General features: G+C 44.7%; 1 protein-coding gene across 5 annotated transcripts in view; it reads left to right on the top strand.

The window, feature by feature from the left end:
- The window catches only part of EMC4 (ER membrane protein complex subunit 4), a 30151-nt gene that overhangs the window by 4326 nt on the left and 5122 nt on the right, over nucleotides 1-20703 (top strand). Inside the window, exon 1 of one of the 5 annotated variants that reach the window (XM_075212588.1) lies at nucleotides 20028-20146. The exons of 1 other annotated variant lie outside the window; for it this stretch is intronic. In XM_075212588.1, the coding sequence (XP_075068689.1) occupies nucleotides 20036-20146 (111 nt within the window). In that variant the 5' untranslated portion in view covers nucleotides 20028-20035. Of the gene's footprint in view, nucleotides 1-20027; nucleotides 20147-20523; nucleotides 20639-20703 lie in introns of those variants that run through there. 3 more of the 5 variants (XM_075212606.1, XM_075212597.1, XM_075212614.1) reach the window with 3 other exon arrangements.

Raw genomic sequence — 20703 nt, 5'->3', positions numbered from 1 at the left:
CAAATTATTTTAGATTCACTTTGCACAAAACAGGAAGATGACACCAATCCACTACCTGTTGAGAAAGGACTGCTGCTGCTCCCGACCGACCAATGAACAGGCAAGCCAATATCTTCTCCTGGGCAGGCTTCCACATACTCACTTGCATTTTTGTGATAATTTTTGGAGGGTAACCCCCTGTTAGAAAGGCTGCGTTTGTCCCTGCTATATCTGGCTCATCCTTATCAATTATTCTTTTTTGACCCCATCATCAATACTAATCTGAAAGCACCATCTTCATCATTATCATAGTACTTTTTAAAAAAATCCACACTGTGATGAAATATTTTATTTAAATAAAAACTCCCCCAATCTCTCATTCATTTAATGCTAAATAAGTTCACTGTCTGTATACGATCCAATGTAGGTGATTGATGATGGTGGATATGGATATTTCTCAAAGCAGCTTATTGCTGGAAGGGTATGCTGGGACTTGTAGTTTCTCAACACCTGGAGTGTCACAGGTTAGCCAACACTGGCTTAGGATCTCAAGAGGCCATAGATGGTTTTCCTTAGAATAACCCAGGAAGAATGAGTGCCATACGGACTGGACGATCTGTTATAAGACTATAGATATGGGCCATTTGTTGATGCGTTTTGATTGGCTTCTTTACATTCCATACAGGGGCAGATTGGTCTTAGGCCTTACCGGGAAATTTCCTGATAGATTTGAACATGCCCCACTGTCTTAGTTAGAATAACAGGTTTCTAGCCCCAACTTCTGTCTCCCGCTGTGCCTCACTGGTTACTCGGCTCTTTGTGAATTTCTCCTGGCTTGTCTGACTATGAGTCCTGCTTAACCATCGTACTGTGTGCCTCAGTGTGTGCCAGATCTGGCTTGTTCACTGACTTCGCTCCATGGATTATTCTTTGTAGGGATGTGCACCGGCGACTTTTGGTGTCTCGTGTTTTGTGTTTTGGATTCGGATTTTCGTGATGTTTTGGGTTCGGATTTGTTTTGCAAAACACCTGCCGAAAGGTTTTAGTTTGGATTTAAGGTTTTTGATTCGGATTTTTTTTGAAAAAAGCATAAAAAGTTCAAAAATCAAGTTTTTGGGCTTATTTTCACTCCTACGCTATTATTAACCTCAATAACATTCATTAACAATCATTTCCACTAATTTACAGTGTATTCTGAATCCCTCACAATATGGTTATTAGTCCAAAACGTTGCAACGAGGTATCTTTCTGGACTGCGTAGTGGAGTGGTCCCCACAATATAATAAGAAAACCATCAACTGGTCTTAATCGCACCAATAAATGTACCTGGACTGCGTAGAGGAGTGGTCACCACAATATAATAAGACAACCATCAACTGGTCTTAATCGCACCAATAAATGTACCTGGACTGCGTAGAGGAGTGGGTCACCACAATATAATTTAAAAACCCTAAACTTGTATGATTTGCATCAATAAATGTATCTGGACTGCGTAGAGGAGTGGTCACCACAATATAATTTAAAAACCTTGATCTTGTAGGATTCGCACCAATAAATGTATCTGGACTGCGTAGAGGAGTGGTCACCACAATATAATAAGAAAACCATCAACTGGTCTTAATCGCACCAAAAAATGTACCTGGACTGCATAGAGGAGTGGGTCACCACAATATAATTTAAAAACCCTGAACTTGTATGATTCGCACCAGTATATGTATCTGGACTGCGTAGAGGAGTGGGTCACCACAATATAATTTAAAAACCCTGAACTTGTATGATTCGCACCAATAAATGTATCTGGACTGCGTAGAGGAGTGGGTCACCACAATATAATAAGAAAACCATCAACTGGTCTTAATCGCACCAAAAAATGTACCTGGACTGCGTAGAGGAGTGGTCACCACAATATAATTAATAAAAAACCCTCCACGGCTCTGAATTTCCCCAAAAAAAATTCTGGACTGTGTAGTGGGGTGGCCCCGGTACTAAATTTGTTACCGGGGCCACAATACCTCCTCCAAGTTCCAAGTGTAGTGTATATAACATATTAACACTACAATAATTCTAGTACGTCAAACCCTCTTGTTTTAAATAATGACAGGGCATTTAACTTTTGATTAAATTTTTTGAATTTGTTGACATTTTCTTTTACTTTTTGAACATGGCAAACGACTGTTGAATGGTCACATAATGCCAAAAAAATTGTTGCAAGATGGAATTGTCCTTGGGCCCTCCCACTCACCCTTATGTTGTTGAAATAGGACATGCACACTTTAACAAACCAATCATTTCAGCGACAGGGCCTACCAAACAACTGTGGCTGAAATGATTGGTTTGTTTGGGCCCCCACACCAAAAAAACAATTCATCTCTCCCTGTACAAACTAAACAGGCTCTACTGAGGAAAGATGTCGTCCTCATCCTCAACCTCTGATTCCTCTCCCCCTACAGTGTGTACTTCCTCCTCCTCACACATTATCAATTCGTCCCCGCTGGACTCCACAACCACAGGTCCCTCTGTACTATCTGGAGGGCAGTGCTGTACTTCATTGAGGAATTGATTATTCATTTTTATAAACATCATTTTTTCAACGTTGTGAGGAAGCAACCTCCTTCTCCGCTCACTGACCAGGTTCCCCGCTGCACTAAAAACTCTTTCCGAGTACACACTGGAGGGGTGACAACTCAGGTAAAATAGAGCCAGTTTGTACAGGGGCTTCCAAACTGCCTTTTTTTCCCTGCCAGTAGCAATATGGACTGTCTGACATGTCTATTTGGATGGTGTCAGCAAAATAATCCTCCACCATTTTTTCAATTGTGACAGCATCCAATGCAGCGACAGTAGACATGTCTGCAATGGTTGGCAGGTCCTTCAGTCCGGACCAGATGTTATCAGCATCCCCGCCAGCGGCTCTTTTAGGAAAACTGAGCTTTTTCCTCGCAGCCATAGATGTGGAAGAAAATGAGGGTGGAGCTGTTGGCATGTCACGGTCCTCTTCAGAGGACAATCTCCTGACCAGAAGGTCTTTGCACCGCTGTAGACTTGAGTCCGCCGGAAACAGAGACACAACATACGCTTTAAACCGAGGATCGAGCACGGTGGCCAGAATGTATTCCTCTGACTTTAAAAGAGTGACCACCCTCGGATCCTGGCAAAGCGTACGAAGGGCTTCATCCACAAAAGCTACATGCTTTGTTGGATCGCAATGCTTTACCAGCTCCTCCCTCACTTTCTCCAGCTGCTTCTGCAACAGCCTGATCAGGGGAATGACCTGACTCAAGCTGGCAGTGTCGGAACTGACTTCTCGTGTGGCAAGTTCAAACGGCTGGAGAACCTTGCACAACACGGAAATCAGTCTCCACTGCGCTTGACTCAGGCGCATCCCCACTCCTTTGCCTATGTCGTAGGTGGCTGTGTAGGCCTGAATGGCCTTTTGCTGCTCCTCCATCCTCTGCAGCATATAGAGGGTGGAGTTCCAGCGTGTCACAACCTCTTGTTTGAGGTAATGGCAGGGCAGGTTCATGCTTTTTTGATGTGCCTCTAGTCTGCGGTAGGCACTGGCTGAATGCCAAAAGTGTCCAGCAATTTTGCGTGCCACCGCAAGCATCTCCTGCACACCCCTGTCACTCTTGAGGTAATGCTGCACCACCAAATTAATGGTGTGTGCAAAACATGGGACGTGCTGGAAATTGCTCATATTTAATGCCCGCACAATGTTACTGGCATTGTCTGACACCACAAATCACCATGAGAGTCTAAGTGGGGTAAGCCACTGGGAGATAATTTCCCTCAGTTTCTCTAATATGTTGTCAGCGTTGTGCCTCTTATTAAAGCCTGTAATACACAATGTTGCCTGCCTTTGCACGAGCAGCCATTTTGTAGATGCTGCTACTGATGCAGCTGTTGCTGTTGCTGCGGAAGGCGATGCATCTACCCAGTGGGCTGTCACAGTCATATAGTCCTTTGTTTGCCCAGAACCACTTGTCCACATGTCCGTGGTTAAGTAGACAGTGGGTACAACCGCATTTTTCAGAGCACTGAGGACACTTGATTGTACTTCTCTGTACATTTTTGGTATCGCCTGCCTAGTGAAGTGGAATCTCGACGGGATTTGGTACCGGGAACACAATACTTTCATCAACCCTCTAAATCCCACTCCACTGATGGCGGACACCGGGCGCACGTCTAACACCAACATTGCAGTTACAGCCGCAGTTATACGCTTTGCAATAGGGTGACTACTATCGTATGTTGTGGTCATGGCAAACGACTGTTGGATGGTCAATTGTTTTGTGAAAGACTTAGCGGTTTTACGACTTCCCCTCTGGGAAGATGACCGACTAACAGCAGCAACAGCAGCAGTGGCAGTAGTAGGCGTACCGCTGCAGGATTCCTCGGATGAATCCCGTATTGGAGAGGACTCAGTCTGGCTGCTGACTTGGGCTGCAGGACTCAATCTGATGGAGATCGTGGAGGAAGTTGACGAGAAGGGTGTTGCTGGTGTGTATCCAACTGGACCACGGGATTTAGGTGTCCCTGTACCGATGACGGTCCTAGCCCCAGTTCCTGAACTAACCACTGAACTATGAAGGTTATTCAGGTGACGTATAAGGGAGGATGTCCCTAGGTGGGCAAGATCCTTACCCCTGCTTATTTGAGCTTTACATAAGCTACATATGGCCATACATTGGTTGTCCGGATTTGGATAAAAATAACTCCAGACTGAAGAGGTGCATTTTTTGGTCTTCTGACCAGGCATGACGATGGGCTTTTTCATCCCATGGACATCAGCTGTTTCCCCCCCTGGTGCCTCATTTACAATAACCACATCACCATCCTCATCATCAAGTTCCTCCACAGCGCCAGCTACATCATCAATAGCCTCCTTCCGAGCCACCTCTTCCCGTACAGTGATGGGAAGGTCAGGCTTGACAACCACCAACACCCTTGGACTCGCCTTGGGGATTTGTGATAATTTCTCTTTAGAAGGCAGAGTTGTTTGCTGTTTTGTTGCTGACAGCATAACTCTCTTAAATTTTTTGTAGGGGGGGGGAGGAGGAGGAGGGCTAAGATCCTTGGGTGAAGATGGACCACTAGTCATGAACACGGGCCAGGGCCTAAGCCGTTCCTTGCCACTACGTGTCGTAAATGGCATATTGCCAACTTTACGTTTCTCCTCAGATGAATTTAAGTTTCTCTTTTTGCTTTTTTTTGAGAACTTGGGCTTTTTGGATTTTACATGCCCTGTACTAGGAGATTTGGCATCGGGCTTGGAAGACGACGTTGATGGCATTTCATCGTCTATGTCATGACTAGTGGCAGCAGCTTCAGCATTAGGAGGAAGTGGGTCTTGATCTTTCCCTACTTTATCCTCCAAATTTTTGCTCTCCATTATATGTAGCACAAGATACTGCAGAATGTGTGAACTTGGTAATATTGCAGTACCAATGGGCTTATACTGCAGGATAGGTTTTGCAAATTTTGTTGTAATTAAATTTTTTTAAAATTATTTTTTTGTATTTTTTTTTATAACTTTTTTAAAAAATTTTAAACACTTGGGAATATTGGGGAAATAACTATGCCCTTAGAAGCACAGAGCACAGGACAGAGGACCACTGGACTGAACAGGACACAGCACAGGACCCAGCAGCACCACTGAACTCAAAATTGACAGAGCACAGCACACAGCACCACTGGACTGATACTGCAGAATGTGTGAACTTTGAAATATTGCAGCAGTACCACTGGACTTTTACTGCTGAATGTGTGAACTTGGTAATATTGCAGTACCAATGGGCTTATACTGCAGGATTGGTTTGGCAAATTTTGTTGTAATTCAATTTTTTTTTAATTAGTTTTTTGAATATTTTTTTTATTAACTTTTTTAAAAAAAATTAAACAATTGGGAATATTGGGTAAATAACTATGCCCTTAGAAGTACAGAGCACAGGACACAGGACCACTGGACTGAACAGGACACAGCACAGGACCCAGCAGCACCACTGAACTCAAAATTGACAGAGCACAGCACACAGCACCACTGGACTGATACTGCAGAATGTGTGAACTTTGAAATATTGCAGCAGTACCACTGGACTTTTACTGCTGAATGTGTGAACTTGGTAATATTGCAGTACCAATGGGCTTATACTGCAGGATTGGTTTGGCAAATTTTGTTGTAATTCAAATTTTTTTTAATTCGTTTTTTGAATATTTTTTTTATTAACTTTTTTTTAATTTTTTAAACACTTGGGAATATTGGGGAAATAACTATGCCCTTAGAAGCACAGAGCACGGGACACAGGACCACTGGACTGAACAGGACACAGCACACAGGACCCAGCAGCACCACTGAACTCAAAATTGACAGAGCACAGCACACAGCACCACTGGACTGATACTGCAGAATGTGTGAACTTTGAAATATTGCAGCAGTACCACTGGACTTTTACTGCTGAATGTGTGAACTTGGTAATATTGCAGTACCAATGGGCTTATACTGCAGGATTGGTTTGGCAAATTTTGTTGTAATTCAAATTTTTTTTAATTCGTTTTTTGAATATTTTTTTTATTAACTTTTTTTTAATTTTTTAAACACTTGGGAATATTGGGGAAATAACTATGCCCTTAGAAGCACAGAGCACGGGACACAGGACCACTGGACTGAACAGGACACAGCACACAGGACCCAGCAGCACCACTGAACTCAAAATTGACAGAGCACAGCACACAGCACCACTGGACTGATACAGCAGAACAGAACACAGCACAGCACAGCACAGAACTAAACAGCACAGCACGAGATCTACCAGAACAGAGGACCACCTAACACACCCTCCCTCTCCCTGATCAATGCCCGAGTGAAGATGGCGGCGACTAGCGAGGAATTTATAGGTTCCGAGTATCGCGAGATCCGACAATGGGATTATGACTCGGAGCCTCGCTTTCAAGTTTTCATTTGGCGCCAATACCCGGATCTGTCTCGGATCCGACTCGGATCGGCAACGTTCGGGTGGGCTCGGATTCAGGAAATCCGAGTGCGCTCATCTCTAATTCTTTGTACAGCTAGCCTTAGTGTGTATCCAACCCAGATTGTTATATTGACCTCACCTCCTGTATCTACCTGTGTTTATACTACCTGTGTCAAGGAACTGGCTCTTCTCCTCTGGGCTCCTGGGAGCAAAATTCATCATGCCTTGCAGTAGTTCTTGGAGAAGACCGGGGGGTCCGTTAGACTCCGCACCTTGGGAAGGTCTGCTTCAATCCTGATTGATAGTTGCCTCAGTGACCGTAACATCATTACATTTTCCGCGGCTTCCAGACACTAACCCACCAGCCTTAGTTATCGTCTGGCTGCTATTCAGCGTCGGAATCCCTGCCCACCAGATTCCACACCACAGCAAGCACACGCAAGTCGTAAAATCTTTCCTTGTTGAAGGAATAACACCTATGCAATAAAATATCAGGAAAATCCACATTCGGTGTCAGTAAGCTAAATTCTAAGACTTCATTCATACATTTTATTTAAAACATTATGTTATAGCCGATCACTGTACTGAGTTCTGGATTGAGAGCAATTCCAGATTGCAGCACTTGAAAAATCTCTTTACTAAAATCATCTCTGATAAACAGAAATTGGTGGTTGTTTGTTGTTGTGAGTTCATTCATAAGACTACTGGTCCTTTATGTCTACAAATGTGAATGATAAAACATGGCTATTGTTCTGTATACATCTATAAACCTGGCTCAGTGCTCATGGTTTAATTTGCAAAAAGAGAATCATGGTGACCCACTGTAAATGGCATGACGAACTCTCTTTTGAACTATAGTTCAAGAGCAAATGAATATTATATATTTATTTTTATCTAGCTATCTGTAGAGTAAAATAGTTACCAATATAGGGCTTCATTTAGAGTTAGAAGAAAAAACAAGATAGACAGTGCATCGGTGGGGTGGGGAAGGGGTTTGGGGATGTAAGGGGAGCAGTGGACATTTTTAACCAAGGACAGACTCTTGCCTTGAGAAAGGGCTGCCACACTACATTTTACATACTAACTTGGCTCACTAATACTAACATACTAGACTCTACTGGACATTATTACTGGCATATTATTTTGTACTAGGCATCTTTAGTGGTATGATATATTCTATTTAGAATTTATAATGACATATTACAATCTAGTGGGCATTATTTCAGGTATATTACATTATATTGTATATATCACATCCTGCTGTGCATTTTAAGTGATATATATTATTACATATTATCCCCCTACTGGGTATTATTACTGCATATTACATGCATACTGGCCAATACTCCTCATCAAATCAATGTGATATTACACTGGGCAAAGTACATTTTGTTGGGAATTATTACTAATTATTTTGCTGAGTACTATTACTGGATTATATCTTCCTGGGCATTATTACTGTAAATATTATATATTGCTAGGTATACAGTATTCCCACAGAGCACCACACCTGTCATGCAACAATGTATCTCTAGAAATTGTTATGGAATACTGGGAGATGTGGTAATTTAGTGGTTTTTATAATGCCAATCTCGGCAACAAATTAAATAACCTGATGAGGCTATGGATAACTGTGTGATAATCCCACCTTTTGTGTTGCTGACGTTGATTTGGTCCCAGCCACATGACACCACTTCCAAAACTTTTTCAAGGGCCACTTTAAGTTCCTGATACCATGCACTGTGATTGGCCTTTTTCTCCTGTGGGAATAAATTATTCTGTTTTCTACTTATCACAAAAAGGAAGCTCTGTACTCCTGAGCACACCATGGGAGCTGTGTACTCCTGAGTAGAGATGCTCAGGCTCGGTTTTCCGAAAAAATGAGCCCACCCGAACTTATGGGATCCGAGTAGGCTCACGAGCCGGCTCGTTACTTTCGCGAGTCCTCAGATCTGAATTGAGGCAAAACGTCATTGTTGCGTTGTCGGATCTCGCGGGTTTTGGATTCTATAAGTACCTCCCTCGCCAGGATATCCAGCACTATTGCTCACACAGAAACAGGGGTAGCAGTGTTCTTGTCACTCTCCAGTGACATTTCTCAGTGCTATTGCCCACACAGAAACAGGGGTAGCAGTGTTCTTGTCACTCTGCAGTGCCATTTCTCAGTGCTATTGCTCATACAGAAACAGGAGAGGTAGCAGTGTTCTTGTCACTTGCCAAAAATTGTCTGGAAATGATTGGAAATTAATGTTATTGAGGTTAATAATAATGTAGGGATAAAAAGAGCCAAATTATGTGATTTTAGCCCAAAAAAATTGGGATTTTAGAAAAAAAACGGGATCCAAAATCAAAACACGTGAGGGAGCAGTGTCAGAACAGGAGAGGGGAGATCTACTGGCACATTAGGGGAACTGTGCACTAATAGGCATATAATACTGTATCAGGGCATAATCCTGACATTACTTAGTATATTATTTGGCTTCTCCATACTGTTGGGTATGATATTATATACTGTATATTCGACACCAGAATTGGTTCAGTATGCTAGTCATCAGATAGGACTCTATATTGAATAATGACCTCAAATAAGAATCTGTATTGTGCACTGGACATATGCTGGTCATTGAGTGTTTTGTACAGCATCACTCTTTGCCAAGCTCAATATCTCATATTTTTTTCTCCTCCCAAATTGGAGTACTAGAATCTGTTTTTGGGGACTCCGATATGCATTAGTTTTTACTGTGAATCCTCTTTTTTGCTGCTTTGAGAAATTGGTCTTGTAGCAAATGAAACAAACATAATTTCCACCAAACAGACAATAACGGTTAAGTACCTGTTTAAAGGTTACCTCTTCGCCGGTTTTAGAAATATGACAATGTGCAAGTCACATCACATATTGCTCATGTTAATTATCATTTCTTATTGCAATGATAACATATAAATGAATGTAGCAATTTATTAAAATTGATTAGCAGGGACAGTGGCTCCAATAGAAGCCTGTCCCGGCTAATTATCTGTTGTACAGGAACTTATGACCCTGCACAATTTGTGTAGGAGAGGAGCACGAAACCTGCCATGGAGGGATCCGTAATTTTCTCTCCAGCTATGCTCTCACCATAGGATAGAACAGCTAAATCCATCTTCAGATGGCGATAGCTGTCAGTGTCAAGCCACAGACACCAATGGGTACTGCATTTGCAATTGTAAATTAAAGAGACTGGGACTGTTAGTTTAAAATGTTGTAATCCCCTTAAAACTGCAGTTTTTGGGTGATTTACTGTGATTAAAACCTCTTTAATGGTTAATAAATAGACCTCTTAGTGGCTTCTGTGGACAGTCCATTTTTGTAATAAAAAAAAGGGACTACTTAATATAAAGCTGAATTTTAATTAAACAGAATACTGCTCTCAAACACATACCTCACAACATTCCAAATTTTGGAATTGTTATGTGTGCATAGCTGTCTCCTGGTGGTGGTGGTATGATTGCATGTCACAAGGTGATGTGGAGGTGTTATGATTAGAGATGCTCAGGCTCTGTTCTCGGAGAACTGAGCCCACCCGAACTTAGCAGATCCGAGCACCGAGCCGAGCTGGCTCGGCACTTTCGCGCACCCTCGGAATTGAAAACTAGGCAAAACGTCATCATTATGTCGTCGGATCTCACGAGTTTCAGATTCTATAAGTACCGCCCTCCACGGCGATCAAGCTCCATTTCATAGAGAGACACAGAAGGGGTAGCACGGTTCTTGGCAGTCTCTAGTGCAGTTAGGCAGTGTCATAGCTAGAAAAGAAAGAGGAGGGGTAGTAGTGTTCTTCAAAGTCTCCAGTGACATTCTACTGAGTTATAGCTCACACACAAACAGGAGGGCTCCATTGCTAATTGTCATTGCTGAAATAGAAATAATAGGGCTGGCAGTCTTGTTTTAAATCTGCAGTCACATTGTACTGTGTTATATAGCTCACACACAAACAGGAGAGGTCCATTGCTAATGTCATTGCTGAAATACAAATAATAGGGCTGGCAGTATTCTTCAAAATCTGCAGTCACATTGTACTGTGCCATAGCTCACCCAGAAATAGGAGTATCACGCATCTCACCAGTTTAGTTCCTTGTTGTTCATTGTGTTCATTGGTTTTCCTTGGTTACCGCTATCTGCTGTTCAGCCTGGCGATCCTCTATCATCAGTCGCCATCTTGCCTATTGGTCTGTGCATGCGCTACCCCGGGAACCTTTAAAACCTCTGCTCCGCAGTGATTGGATCATCTTCTGCCAGTTCCCTTTATAAGGGCCCTCCTCCGTTTAATGGGTGTCAGATCATCAGGTTTTCCTACCTGATAGGAAGCATCTACTCTGACTCCTGTTCATATACTTCTGTTGTTCCTGACATCGTGGATTGTGCAGCTCACTGCATCTTAGCATTACCTGTGCAGCTCACCGCTTCTCAGTATTACTTATGCAGCTCATCGCTTCTCAGCATTTACTGTGCAGCTCATCGCTTCTCAGCATTACCTGTGCAGCTCATCGCTTCTCAGTATTACCTGTGCAGCTCATCGCTTCTCAGCATTACCTGTGCAGCTCATCGCTTCTCAGCATTTACTGTGCAGCTCATCGCTTCTCAGCATTTACTGTGCAGCTCATCGCTTCTCAGCATTACCTGTGCAGCTCATCGCTTCTCAGCATTACCTGTGCAGCCCATCGCTTCTCAGCATTACCTGTGCAGCTCATCGCTTCTCAGCATTACCTGTGCAGCTCATCGCCTCTCAGCATTACCTGTGCAGCTCATCGCTATTCAGCATTACCTGTGCAGCTCATCGCTTCTCAGCATTACCTGTGCAGCTCATTGCTTCTCAGCATCACCTGTGCAGATCATCGCTTCTCAGCATTACCTGTGCAGCACATCGCTTCTCAGCATTTACCGGTGCAGCTCATCGCTTCTCAGCATTACCTGTGCAGCTCATCGCTTCTCAGCATTACCTGTGCAGCTCATCGCTTCTCAGCATTACCTGTGCAGCTCATCGCTTCTCAGCATTTACCGGTGCAGCTTATCGCTTCTCAGCATTACCTGTGCAGCTCATCTCTTCTCAGCATTACCTGTGCAGCTCATCACTTCTCAGCATTACCTGTGCAGCTCATCGCTTCTCAGCATTACCTGTGCAGCTCACCGCTTCTCAGCATTACCTGTGCAACTCGCAGCTCATCGCTTCTCAGCATTACCTGTGCAGCTCATCGCTTCTCAGCATTACCTGTGCAGCTCATCGCTTCTCAGCATTACCTGTGCAGCTCATCGCCTCTCAGCATTACCTGTGCAGCTCATCGCTTCTCAGCATTACCTGTGCAGCTCATCGCTTCTCAGCATTACCTGTGCAGCTCATCGCTTCTCAGCATTACCTGTGCAGCTCATCGCTTCTCAGCATTTACCAGTGCAGCTCATCACTTCTCAGCATTACCTGTGCAGCTCATCTCTTCTCAGCATTACCTGTGCAGCTCATCTCTTCTCAGCATTACCTGTGCAGCTCATCGCTTCTCAGCATTACCTGTGCAGCTCATCGCTTCTCAGCATTACCTGTGCAGCTCATCGCTGCTCAGCATTACCCGTGCAGCTCATCGCTTCTCAGCATTTACCGGTGCAGCTCATCGCTTCTCAGCATTACCTGTGCAGCTCATCTCTTCTCAGCATTACCTGTGCAGCTCATCGCTTCTCAGCATTACCTGTGCAGCTCATCGCTTCTCAGCATTTACCGGTGCAGCTCATCGCTTCTCAGCATTACCTGTGCAGCTCATCGCTTCTCAGCATTACCTGTGCAGCTCATCGCCTCTCAGCATTACCTGTGCAGCTCATCGCCTCTCAGCATTACCGGTGCAGCTCATCGCTTCTCAGCATTACCTGTGCAGCTCATCGCTTCTCAGCATTACCTGTGCAGCTCATCGCTTCTCAGCATTACCGGTGCAGCTCATCGCTTCTCAGCATTACCTGTGCAGCTCATCGCTTCTCAGCATTACCTGTGCAGCTCATCGCTTCTCAGCATTACCTGTGCAGCTCATCGCTTCTCAGCATTACCTGTGCAGCTCATCGCTTCTCAGCATTTACCGGTGCAGCTTATCGCTTCTCAGCATTACCTGTGCAGCTCATCTCTTCTCAGCATTACCTGTGCAGCTCATCGCTTCTCAGCATTACCTGTGCAACTCGCAGCTCATCGCTTCTCAGCATTACCTGTGCAGCTCATCGCTTCTCAGCATTACCTGTGCAGCTCATCGCTTCTCAGCATTACCTGTGCAGCTCATCGCCTCTCAGCATTACCTGTGCAGCTCATCGCTTCTCAGCATTACCTGTGCAGCTCATCGCTTCTCAGCATTACCTGTGCAGCTCATCGCTTCTCAGCATTACCTGTGCAGCTCATCGCTTCTCAGCATTTACCGGTGCAGCTCATCACTTCTCAGCATTACCTGTGCAGCTCATCTCTTCTCAGCATTACCTGTGCAGCTCATCTCTTCTCAGCATTACCTGTGCAGCTCATCGCTTCTCAGCATTACCTGTGCAGCTCATCGCTGCTCAGCATTACCTGTGCAGCTCATCGCTTCTCAGCATTACCTGTGCAGCTCATCGCTTCTCAGCATTACCTGTGCAGCTCATCGCCTCTCAGCATTACCTGTGCAGCTCATCGCTTCTCAGCATTACCTGTGCAGCTCATCGCTTCTCAGCATTACCTGTGCAGCTCATCGCTTCTCAGCATTACCTGTGCAGCTCATCGCTTCTCAGCATTTACCAGTGCAGCTCATCACTTCTCAGCATTACCTGTGCAGCTCATCTCTTCTCAGCATTACCTGTGCAGCTCATCTCTTCTCAGCATTACCTGTGCAGCTCATCGCTTCTCAGCATTACCTGTGCAGCTCATCGCTTCTCAGCATTACCTGTGCAGCTCATCGCTGCTCAGCATTACCCGTGCAGCTCATCGCTTCTCAGCATTTACCGGTGCAGCTCATCGCTTCTCAGCATTACCTGTGCAGCTCATCTCTTCTCAGCATTACCTGTGCAGCTCATCGCTTCTCAGCATTACCTGTGCAGCTCATCGCTTCTCAGCATTTACCGGTGCAGCTCATCGCTTCTCAGCATTACCTGTGCAGCTCATCGCTTCTCAGCATTACCTGTGCAGCTCATCGCCTCTCAGCATTACCTGTGCAGCTCATCGCCTCTCAGCATTACCGGTGCAGCTCATCGCTTCTCAGCATTACCTGTGCAGCTCATCGCTTCTCAGCATTACCTGTGCAGCTCATCGCTTCTCAGCATTACCGGTGCAGCTCATCGCTTCTCAGCATTACCTGTGCAGCTCATCGCTTCTCAGCATTACCTGTGCAGCTCATCGCTTCTCAGCATTACCTGTGCAGCTCATCGCTTCTCAGCATTACCTGTGCAGCTCATCGCTTCTCAGCATTTACCGGTGCAGCTTATCGCTTCTCAGCATTACCTGTGCAGCTCATCTCTTCTCAGCATTACCTGTGCAGCTCATCGCTTCTCAGCATTTACCGGTGCAGCTCATCGCTTCTCAGCATTACCTGTGCAGCTCATCGCTTCTCAGCATTACCTGTGCAGCTCATCGCCTCTCAGCATTACCTGTGCAGCTCATCGCCTCTCAGCATTACCGGTGCAGCTCATCGCTTCTCAGCATTACCTGTGCAGCTCATCGCTTCTCAGCATTACCTGTGCAGCTCATCGCTTCTCAGCATTACCGGTGCAGCTCATCGCTTCTCAGCATTACCTGTGCAGCTCATCGCTTCTCAGCATTACCTGTGCAGCTCATCGCTTCTCAGCATTACCTGTGCAGCTCATCGCTTCTCAGCATTACCTGTGCAGCTCATCGCTTCTCAGCATTTACCGGTGCAGCTTATCGCTTCTCAGCATTACCTGTGCAGCTCATCTCTTCTCAGCATTACCTGTGCAGCTCATCGCTTCTCAGCATTACCTGTGCAACTCGCAGCTCATCGCTTCTCAGCATTACCTGTGCAGCTCATCGCTTCTCAGCATTACCTGTGCAGCTCATCGCTTCTCAGCATTACCTGTGCAGCTCATCGCCTCTCAGCATTACCTGTGCAGCTCATCGCTTCTCAGCATTACCTGTGCAGCTCATCGCTTCTCAGCATTACCTGTGCAGCTCATCGCTTCTCAGCATTACCTGTGCAGCTCATCGCTTCTCAGCATTTACCGGTGCAGCTCATCACTTCTCAGCATTACCTGTGCAGCTCATCTCTTCTCAGCATTACCTGTGCAGCTCATCTCTTCTCAGCATTACCTGTGCAGCTCATCGCTTCTCAGCATTACCTGTGCAGCTCATCGCTGCTCAGCATTACCTGTGCAGCTCATCGCTTCTCAGCATTTACCGGTGCAGCTCATCGCTTCTCAGCATTACCTGTGCAGCTCATCGCCTCTCAGCATTACCTGTGCAGCTCATCGCTTCTCAGCATTACCTGTGCAGCTCATCGCTTCTCAGCATTTACCGGTGCAGCTCATCGCTTCTCAGCATTACCTGTGCAGCTCATCGCCTCTCAGCATTACCTGTGCAGCTCATCGCTTCTCAGCATTACCTGTGCAGCTCATCGCCTCTCAGCATTACCTGTGCAGCTCATCGCCTCTCAGCATTACCGGTGCAGCTCATCGCTTCTCAGCATTACCTGTGCAGCTCATCGCTTCTCAGCATTACCTGTGCAGCTCATCGCTTCTCAGCATTACCGGTGCAGCTCATCGCTTCTCAGCATTACCTGTGCAGCTCACCGCTTCCCAGCGTTACCGGTGCAGCTCATCGCTTCTCAGTATTACCTGTGCAGCTCATCGCCTCTCAGCATTACCTGTGCAGCACATCGCTTCTCAGCATTACCTGTGCAGCTCACCGCTTCCCAGCGTTACCGGTGCAGCTCATCGCTTCTCAGCATTACCTGTGCAGCTCATCGCCCCTCAGCATTACCTGTGCAGCTCATCGCCTCTCAGCATTACCTGTGCAGCACATCGCTTCTCAGTATTACCGGTGCAGCTCACCGCTTCTCAGCATTACCTGTGCAGCTCATTGCTTCTCAGTATTACCTGTGCAGCTCATTGCTTCTCAGTATTACCTGTGCAGCTCATCGCCTCTCAGCATTACCTGTGCAGCTCATCGCTTCTCAGTATTACCTATGCAGCTCATCGCTTCTCAGTATTACCTGTGCAGCTCATCGCTTCTCAGTATTACCTGTGCAGCTCATCGCTTCTCAGTATTACCTGTGCAGCTCATCGCTTCTCAGTATTACCTGTGCAGCTCATCGAATGTCAGCATTACCTGTGCAGCTCATCGCTTCTCAGCATTACCTGTGCAACTCTTCGCTTCTCAGCATTACCTGTGCAGCTCATCGCTTCTCAGCATTACCTGTGCAGCTTATTTCACAGTAAAGACTTGTGGCTTCACTGCAGAGCATTGCTCATCATCTTTCCTGTTCCAGAGTTATAAACATTTGTGTGGATCTCAGTGCTTCTGCTCTCTGCAGTTCATCTCCTCATTGCTATACCTATTTTGCCTTACAGCTATTAGGTGATTCAGCGCATTATCTGCTCTGCACCCCCTAGAGGACTGCGACCTACGGTTCAGAGCAGCTAAGACCATATTCCCTTGCGAAAATCCCTGGTGAATACCTCTCCTTCATTAGTTCCAGCAGCTCTCTGGCGGTAAGCTATCACTTGAGCAGACATCAAGACCATTCTCATTATCTGGCTCTCGTGACAAGGAGAGGTGGCAGTGTTTAGTGCTGAAACAGAAATTGGAATAATAGGGCTGTCAGTGTTCTTAAAAATCTCCAGTGACATTCTACTGTGCCACAGCTCATAGAGAAACAGGAGGGGTGGCAGTGTCCTTGTCACTCTCCAGTCTCAGTCATGATGATACTAATCCCTCTACCTCATGTGCTAAAGCTTATGTTCAAGTGCATAGTAGTTTTAAGTAAGGGAAACAAAAATGTAAATAAAAAGCTTGTACCTTTTTAAAGAAGGAATACCTCTCTAATAAAGGTGAAAGTTTACTGTAGAAAAATATAAAATTGCAACCATGCCATTCTACCCAAAATATTACCAAGCATACCAGCATCAGCTAGCTCCCTTCTCTCGGCTAGATCTCTACAATCTACACTGTCATCATATTCACCCTCATCAGTGTGTACATCATCCTCAAACAATACTAATTCATCCCTGTAATCCACCATCACAGAAGTCTGTGTACTTTGAGGTACTTGCTGGTAATGGCCTTCCTCATGGAATTTGTAGTTCATTTTACGGCACAGCTGTCACGATTTTTGGGTAATTCTTTAGACCAGACCAAATGTCAAAATGTTGTTCTGACTCATCTGCATCACCACTGGGTGTCTTGGGAAAGCTAAGTTTTTTTCTAGTAGCAGTTGCCAGAGAAACTGAAGGAGGAGAGGTCGTTGTGTCATGTACCACTTGAGCTGTCAGCTTGCTGACCAAGAGCTCATTGCATCTCTTGAGATTTGGGTCAGTTGGAAAAAAAGAGAAGACATAGCTCTTAAACCTAGGATCAAGCACAGTTGCCAAAATGTAGTGATCCAATTTCAAGATGTTGACAACTCTTGGATCCTGGCAAAGCGAATAAAGTACTTAATCTACAAGTCCAACATAGTTAGTGAAATTGCTTTGTTTCATTTCCTCGTTCAATTTCTCTTGCTGCTTTTAAAAAAGTCTAATTAGGGAAATCACTTGACTCAGCTAACAGTGTCTGCACTCACTTCACAGGTGACTACTTCAAGTGGTTTCAGCACCTTGCACAACACGGAAAGTATTCTCCACTGCGCTGGACTAAAGTACATTCCCCCTCAAATTCTATTCTTCTTGCAGCTGCTGCATTCTCCTACATGCTGTTGCAGAATTCCGAAAAGGACCTGAAATATTTCGGGACACAGACAGCATCTCCTGCATGTCACTGTCATTTTTAAAAAATGTATGTACCACCAAATTTATTGTATGAGAAAAAACAGGGAATGTGATGGAATTCCCCCTGCTGTAATGCTCTAACAATATTGGTGGTGTTATCAGAAATCACATATCCTCAGGAGAGTGCAAGCAGGATAAGCCATGTTGCAATGACATCCATTAATTTTTTCAAACAGATTGTCAGTGGTATGCCTCTTAGTGAAGCAGATGATACACAAAGTAGCCTGCCTCTGAAAGATTGTTAGATGCTGCTGCTGTTCCTGCTGCTGAAGGCGATTTACCAACCCAGTGGGCTGTCACAGTCATATAATGTTTGGTTTTCCAAGTTCAGCTTGTCCCAATATCTGTGGTTAAGTGGGTAGAATGGCATTTTGTATTCCAATTATTTTCTTTTTTGTAACCTCCTGGTACAGGTGAGGAATTGCTTGTCTAGTAAAATGGTGTTCATATGGAATTTGGTAACGGGACACAGGTCCTCATTTAACTGTCTTATTCCTGCTGCATTAATGATGGATATTGGACAAAAATCTAATACTGGTATAGTCGCCATGGCGCCTGTGATCTGCTGTGCTACTGGGTGACAGCTGCCATACTTGCTTCCTCTTGCAAAGGATTGTGTAATAGTCAATTGTTGTAAACTACTAGTTGTCTGCTTCAGGGTTGAAGATCCACCCCCAGCAGCAGGAGCAGCAGCAGTGGGCCTAACACTCAAGAATTCTTCTGTGGAGTCCTGGATAGGGGAGGAGTCATATAGCCTTAGCAACTTGGATGCAGGACTAACTCCGATCACTTGTGAGGATATTGATGATGAAGGTGTTGGGGGTGTAGATTGCAGGTGCTGGGATCTAGCTGAGAGAAGGGAGGTAGCTGATGCTGGACTGCTTGTTGTTATTTTTTTAGAATAAGTTTCTGATTTTCCCAATAGCTTTCCATGAACTCACTTCAAATGGCGTAACATGGGTGAGGATTTTAGATGGTTAAGGTCCCTACCTCTACTGACTGTGGCTTTACAATGCTACAAATGGCTAGACAACTGTTTTCAGGATTTGGTTAAAAATAATTCCACACATAAGAGGTGGATTTTTTGGTCTTATACCCAGGCATGACAATGGCCTTCTTATCACTGGCAAGAACTGCTTCCACTGGTGCATGACTTGCCACAATAGAGTTCATTAACAGCACTGTCTGCTTTGGTGCCTTAAGTCCATTCTTAGCTTATTTTGTGTGGGCCCTAACAAACCAAGCACTTCAGCTATAAAAGTTGCACTTCTTGTCGCTGAAGCACTAGCTTTGTTAAACTGTACATGTCCTTTTCAAAATCTTACATAAATGTGGGTGGGAGGGCCCAAGGACACTTCCATCTTGCACCACTTTTCTTTTTTTTCTGCCACTGCTGTGTGCCAATGTTTCCTAGATGTGCTATGAACTGCAGTGTTTGTGTTGTTGCTCTTTCGCTTAGCATCCAGTCAGCTCGCTGCAGTCTTTGTCCGAAAGTGGATGAATATAATATTGTGATCTATGAGGTGTTCAAAACTGATTGGAAATTAGTGTTATTGAGGTTAATAATAATGTAAGAACAAAAAAAGAGCAAAATTATGTGATTTTAGCATATTTTAGCTATTTATTTTTTTTAAAAAAAAAATACAGATCCAAAACCATAACACGCAAGGGCGGTTTTGCCAAAACCAAAACACAAACTTAATCCAGATCTAAAACCAACACCAAAACATGGGGGTCAGTAAACACATACTTGCCAACTCTCCCGGATTGTCCGGGAGACTCCCGCATTTTGCGAGAGTCTCCCGGACGAGTGTGGCAATCTCCCTGATAGGAAGGGGGAAAAATTTAGTTTAAACGCCGCGATTCACCCGGAATCGCGGCGTTTAGCCCCGCCCCCACTGTAAAATGACGCGATTTGCGTCATTCCGTCACGGGGGCGGGGCCAAAATGACGCGATTTCGCAGCCCCCCCCTGCACGCCCACGTCCCAGCCGGCATCTCCCGGAAAAAGAAAAAAAAATGTTGGCAAGTATGAGTAAACATCTCTAGTTATGATGAAGCACTAGACTAAACCCAACCCAGGAAAACACCCTTGCACTGCCCCGCTCAACAGTGACAGGTGCATGCAACAACTACTTACCCTTGCTCTGCTGGGCAAAGCAGTGAAGAGCAAAATTAGTTGGCACAGCATACCAGAATCTGTACTTTCTCTACTAAATCAGGACCTTTGTAAGGTATGCATACCTTTCATCAGGTTAGACTAAATTTATAAGTATTGTCCATGTTCAGATTATAAAATGTCCATAGAAACTACTTTAAATTAATATGTTAACGCAAATTTGTTTTTGTTTTTTGAAGATTTCTCCCTGGTAATACCCCTGGTATTTTTTAATATGATTAGCAGCACAATAATTTTTTTGTCTGAGATGCAGCTGTCTTGTGCAATAATTCGAATGTAAATATATTTAAGAAGAAAAAAAATCACTGATTTTATAATATGTATTTGTTAACACGCACATGATGACGATCATTTACATTAACGGAGATAGATTTTTGATACCAGCAAAATGTCTCCTGCAATGAGGACACAACGATTACGTGCTTTCCTTCCTCTAGTGCTGGAAAAGACACGTGATTTCCAGCGCCATGATGTCACTGACAATCGTCTTTCAAAGCAGACAGCTGGGAACGCTGCTGGCGGAAGCGGCGGACGGTAAATTGGCAGGGTTGGGAGAGGAGCTTCCAGTGCTTTCATGTTAAATATTGATATACATGTATTTATATTTGTGCA

The sequence above is a fragment of the Mixophyes fleayi genome, chromosome 1, assembly GCF_038048845.1.
Source record: "Mixophyes fleayi isolate aMixFle1 chromosome 1, aMixFle1.hap1, whole genome shotgun sequence".
Classification (NCBI taxonomy): Eukaryota; Metazoa; Chordata; class Amphibia; order Anura; family Limnodynastidae; genus Mixophyes; species Mixophyes fleayi.
Note: the sequence above shows the minus strand (reverse complement) of the source record. Positions and strands in the feature narration are given on the sequence as shown.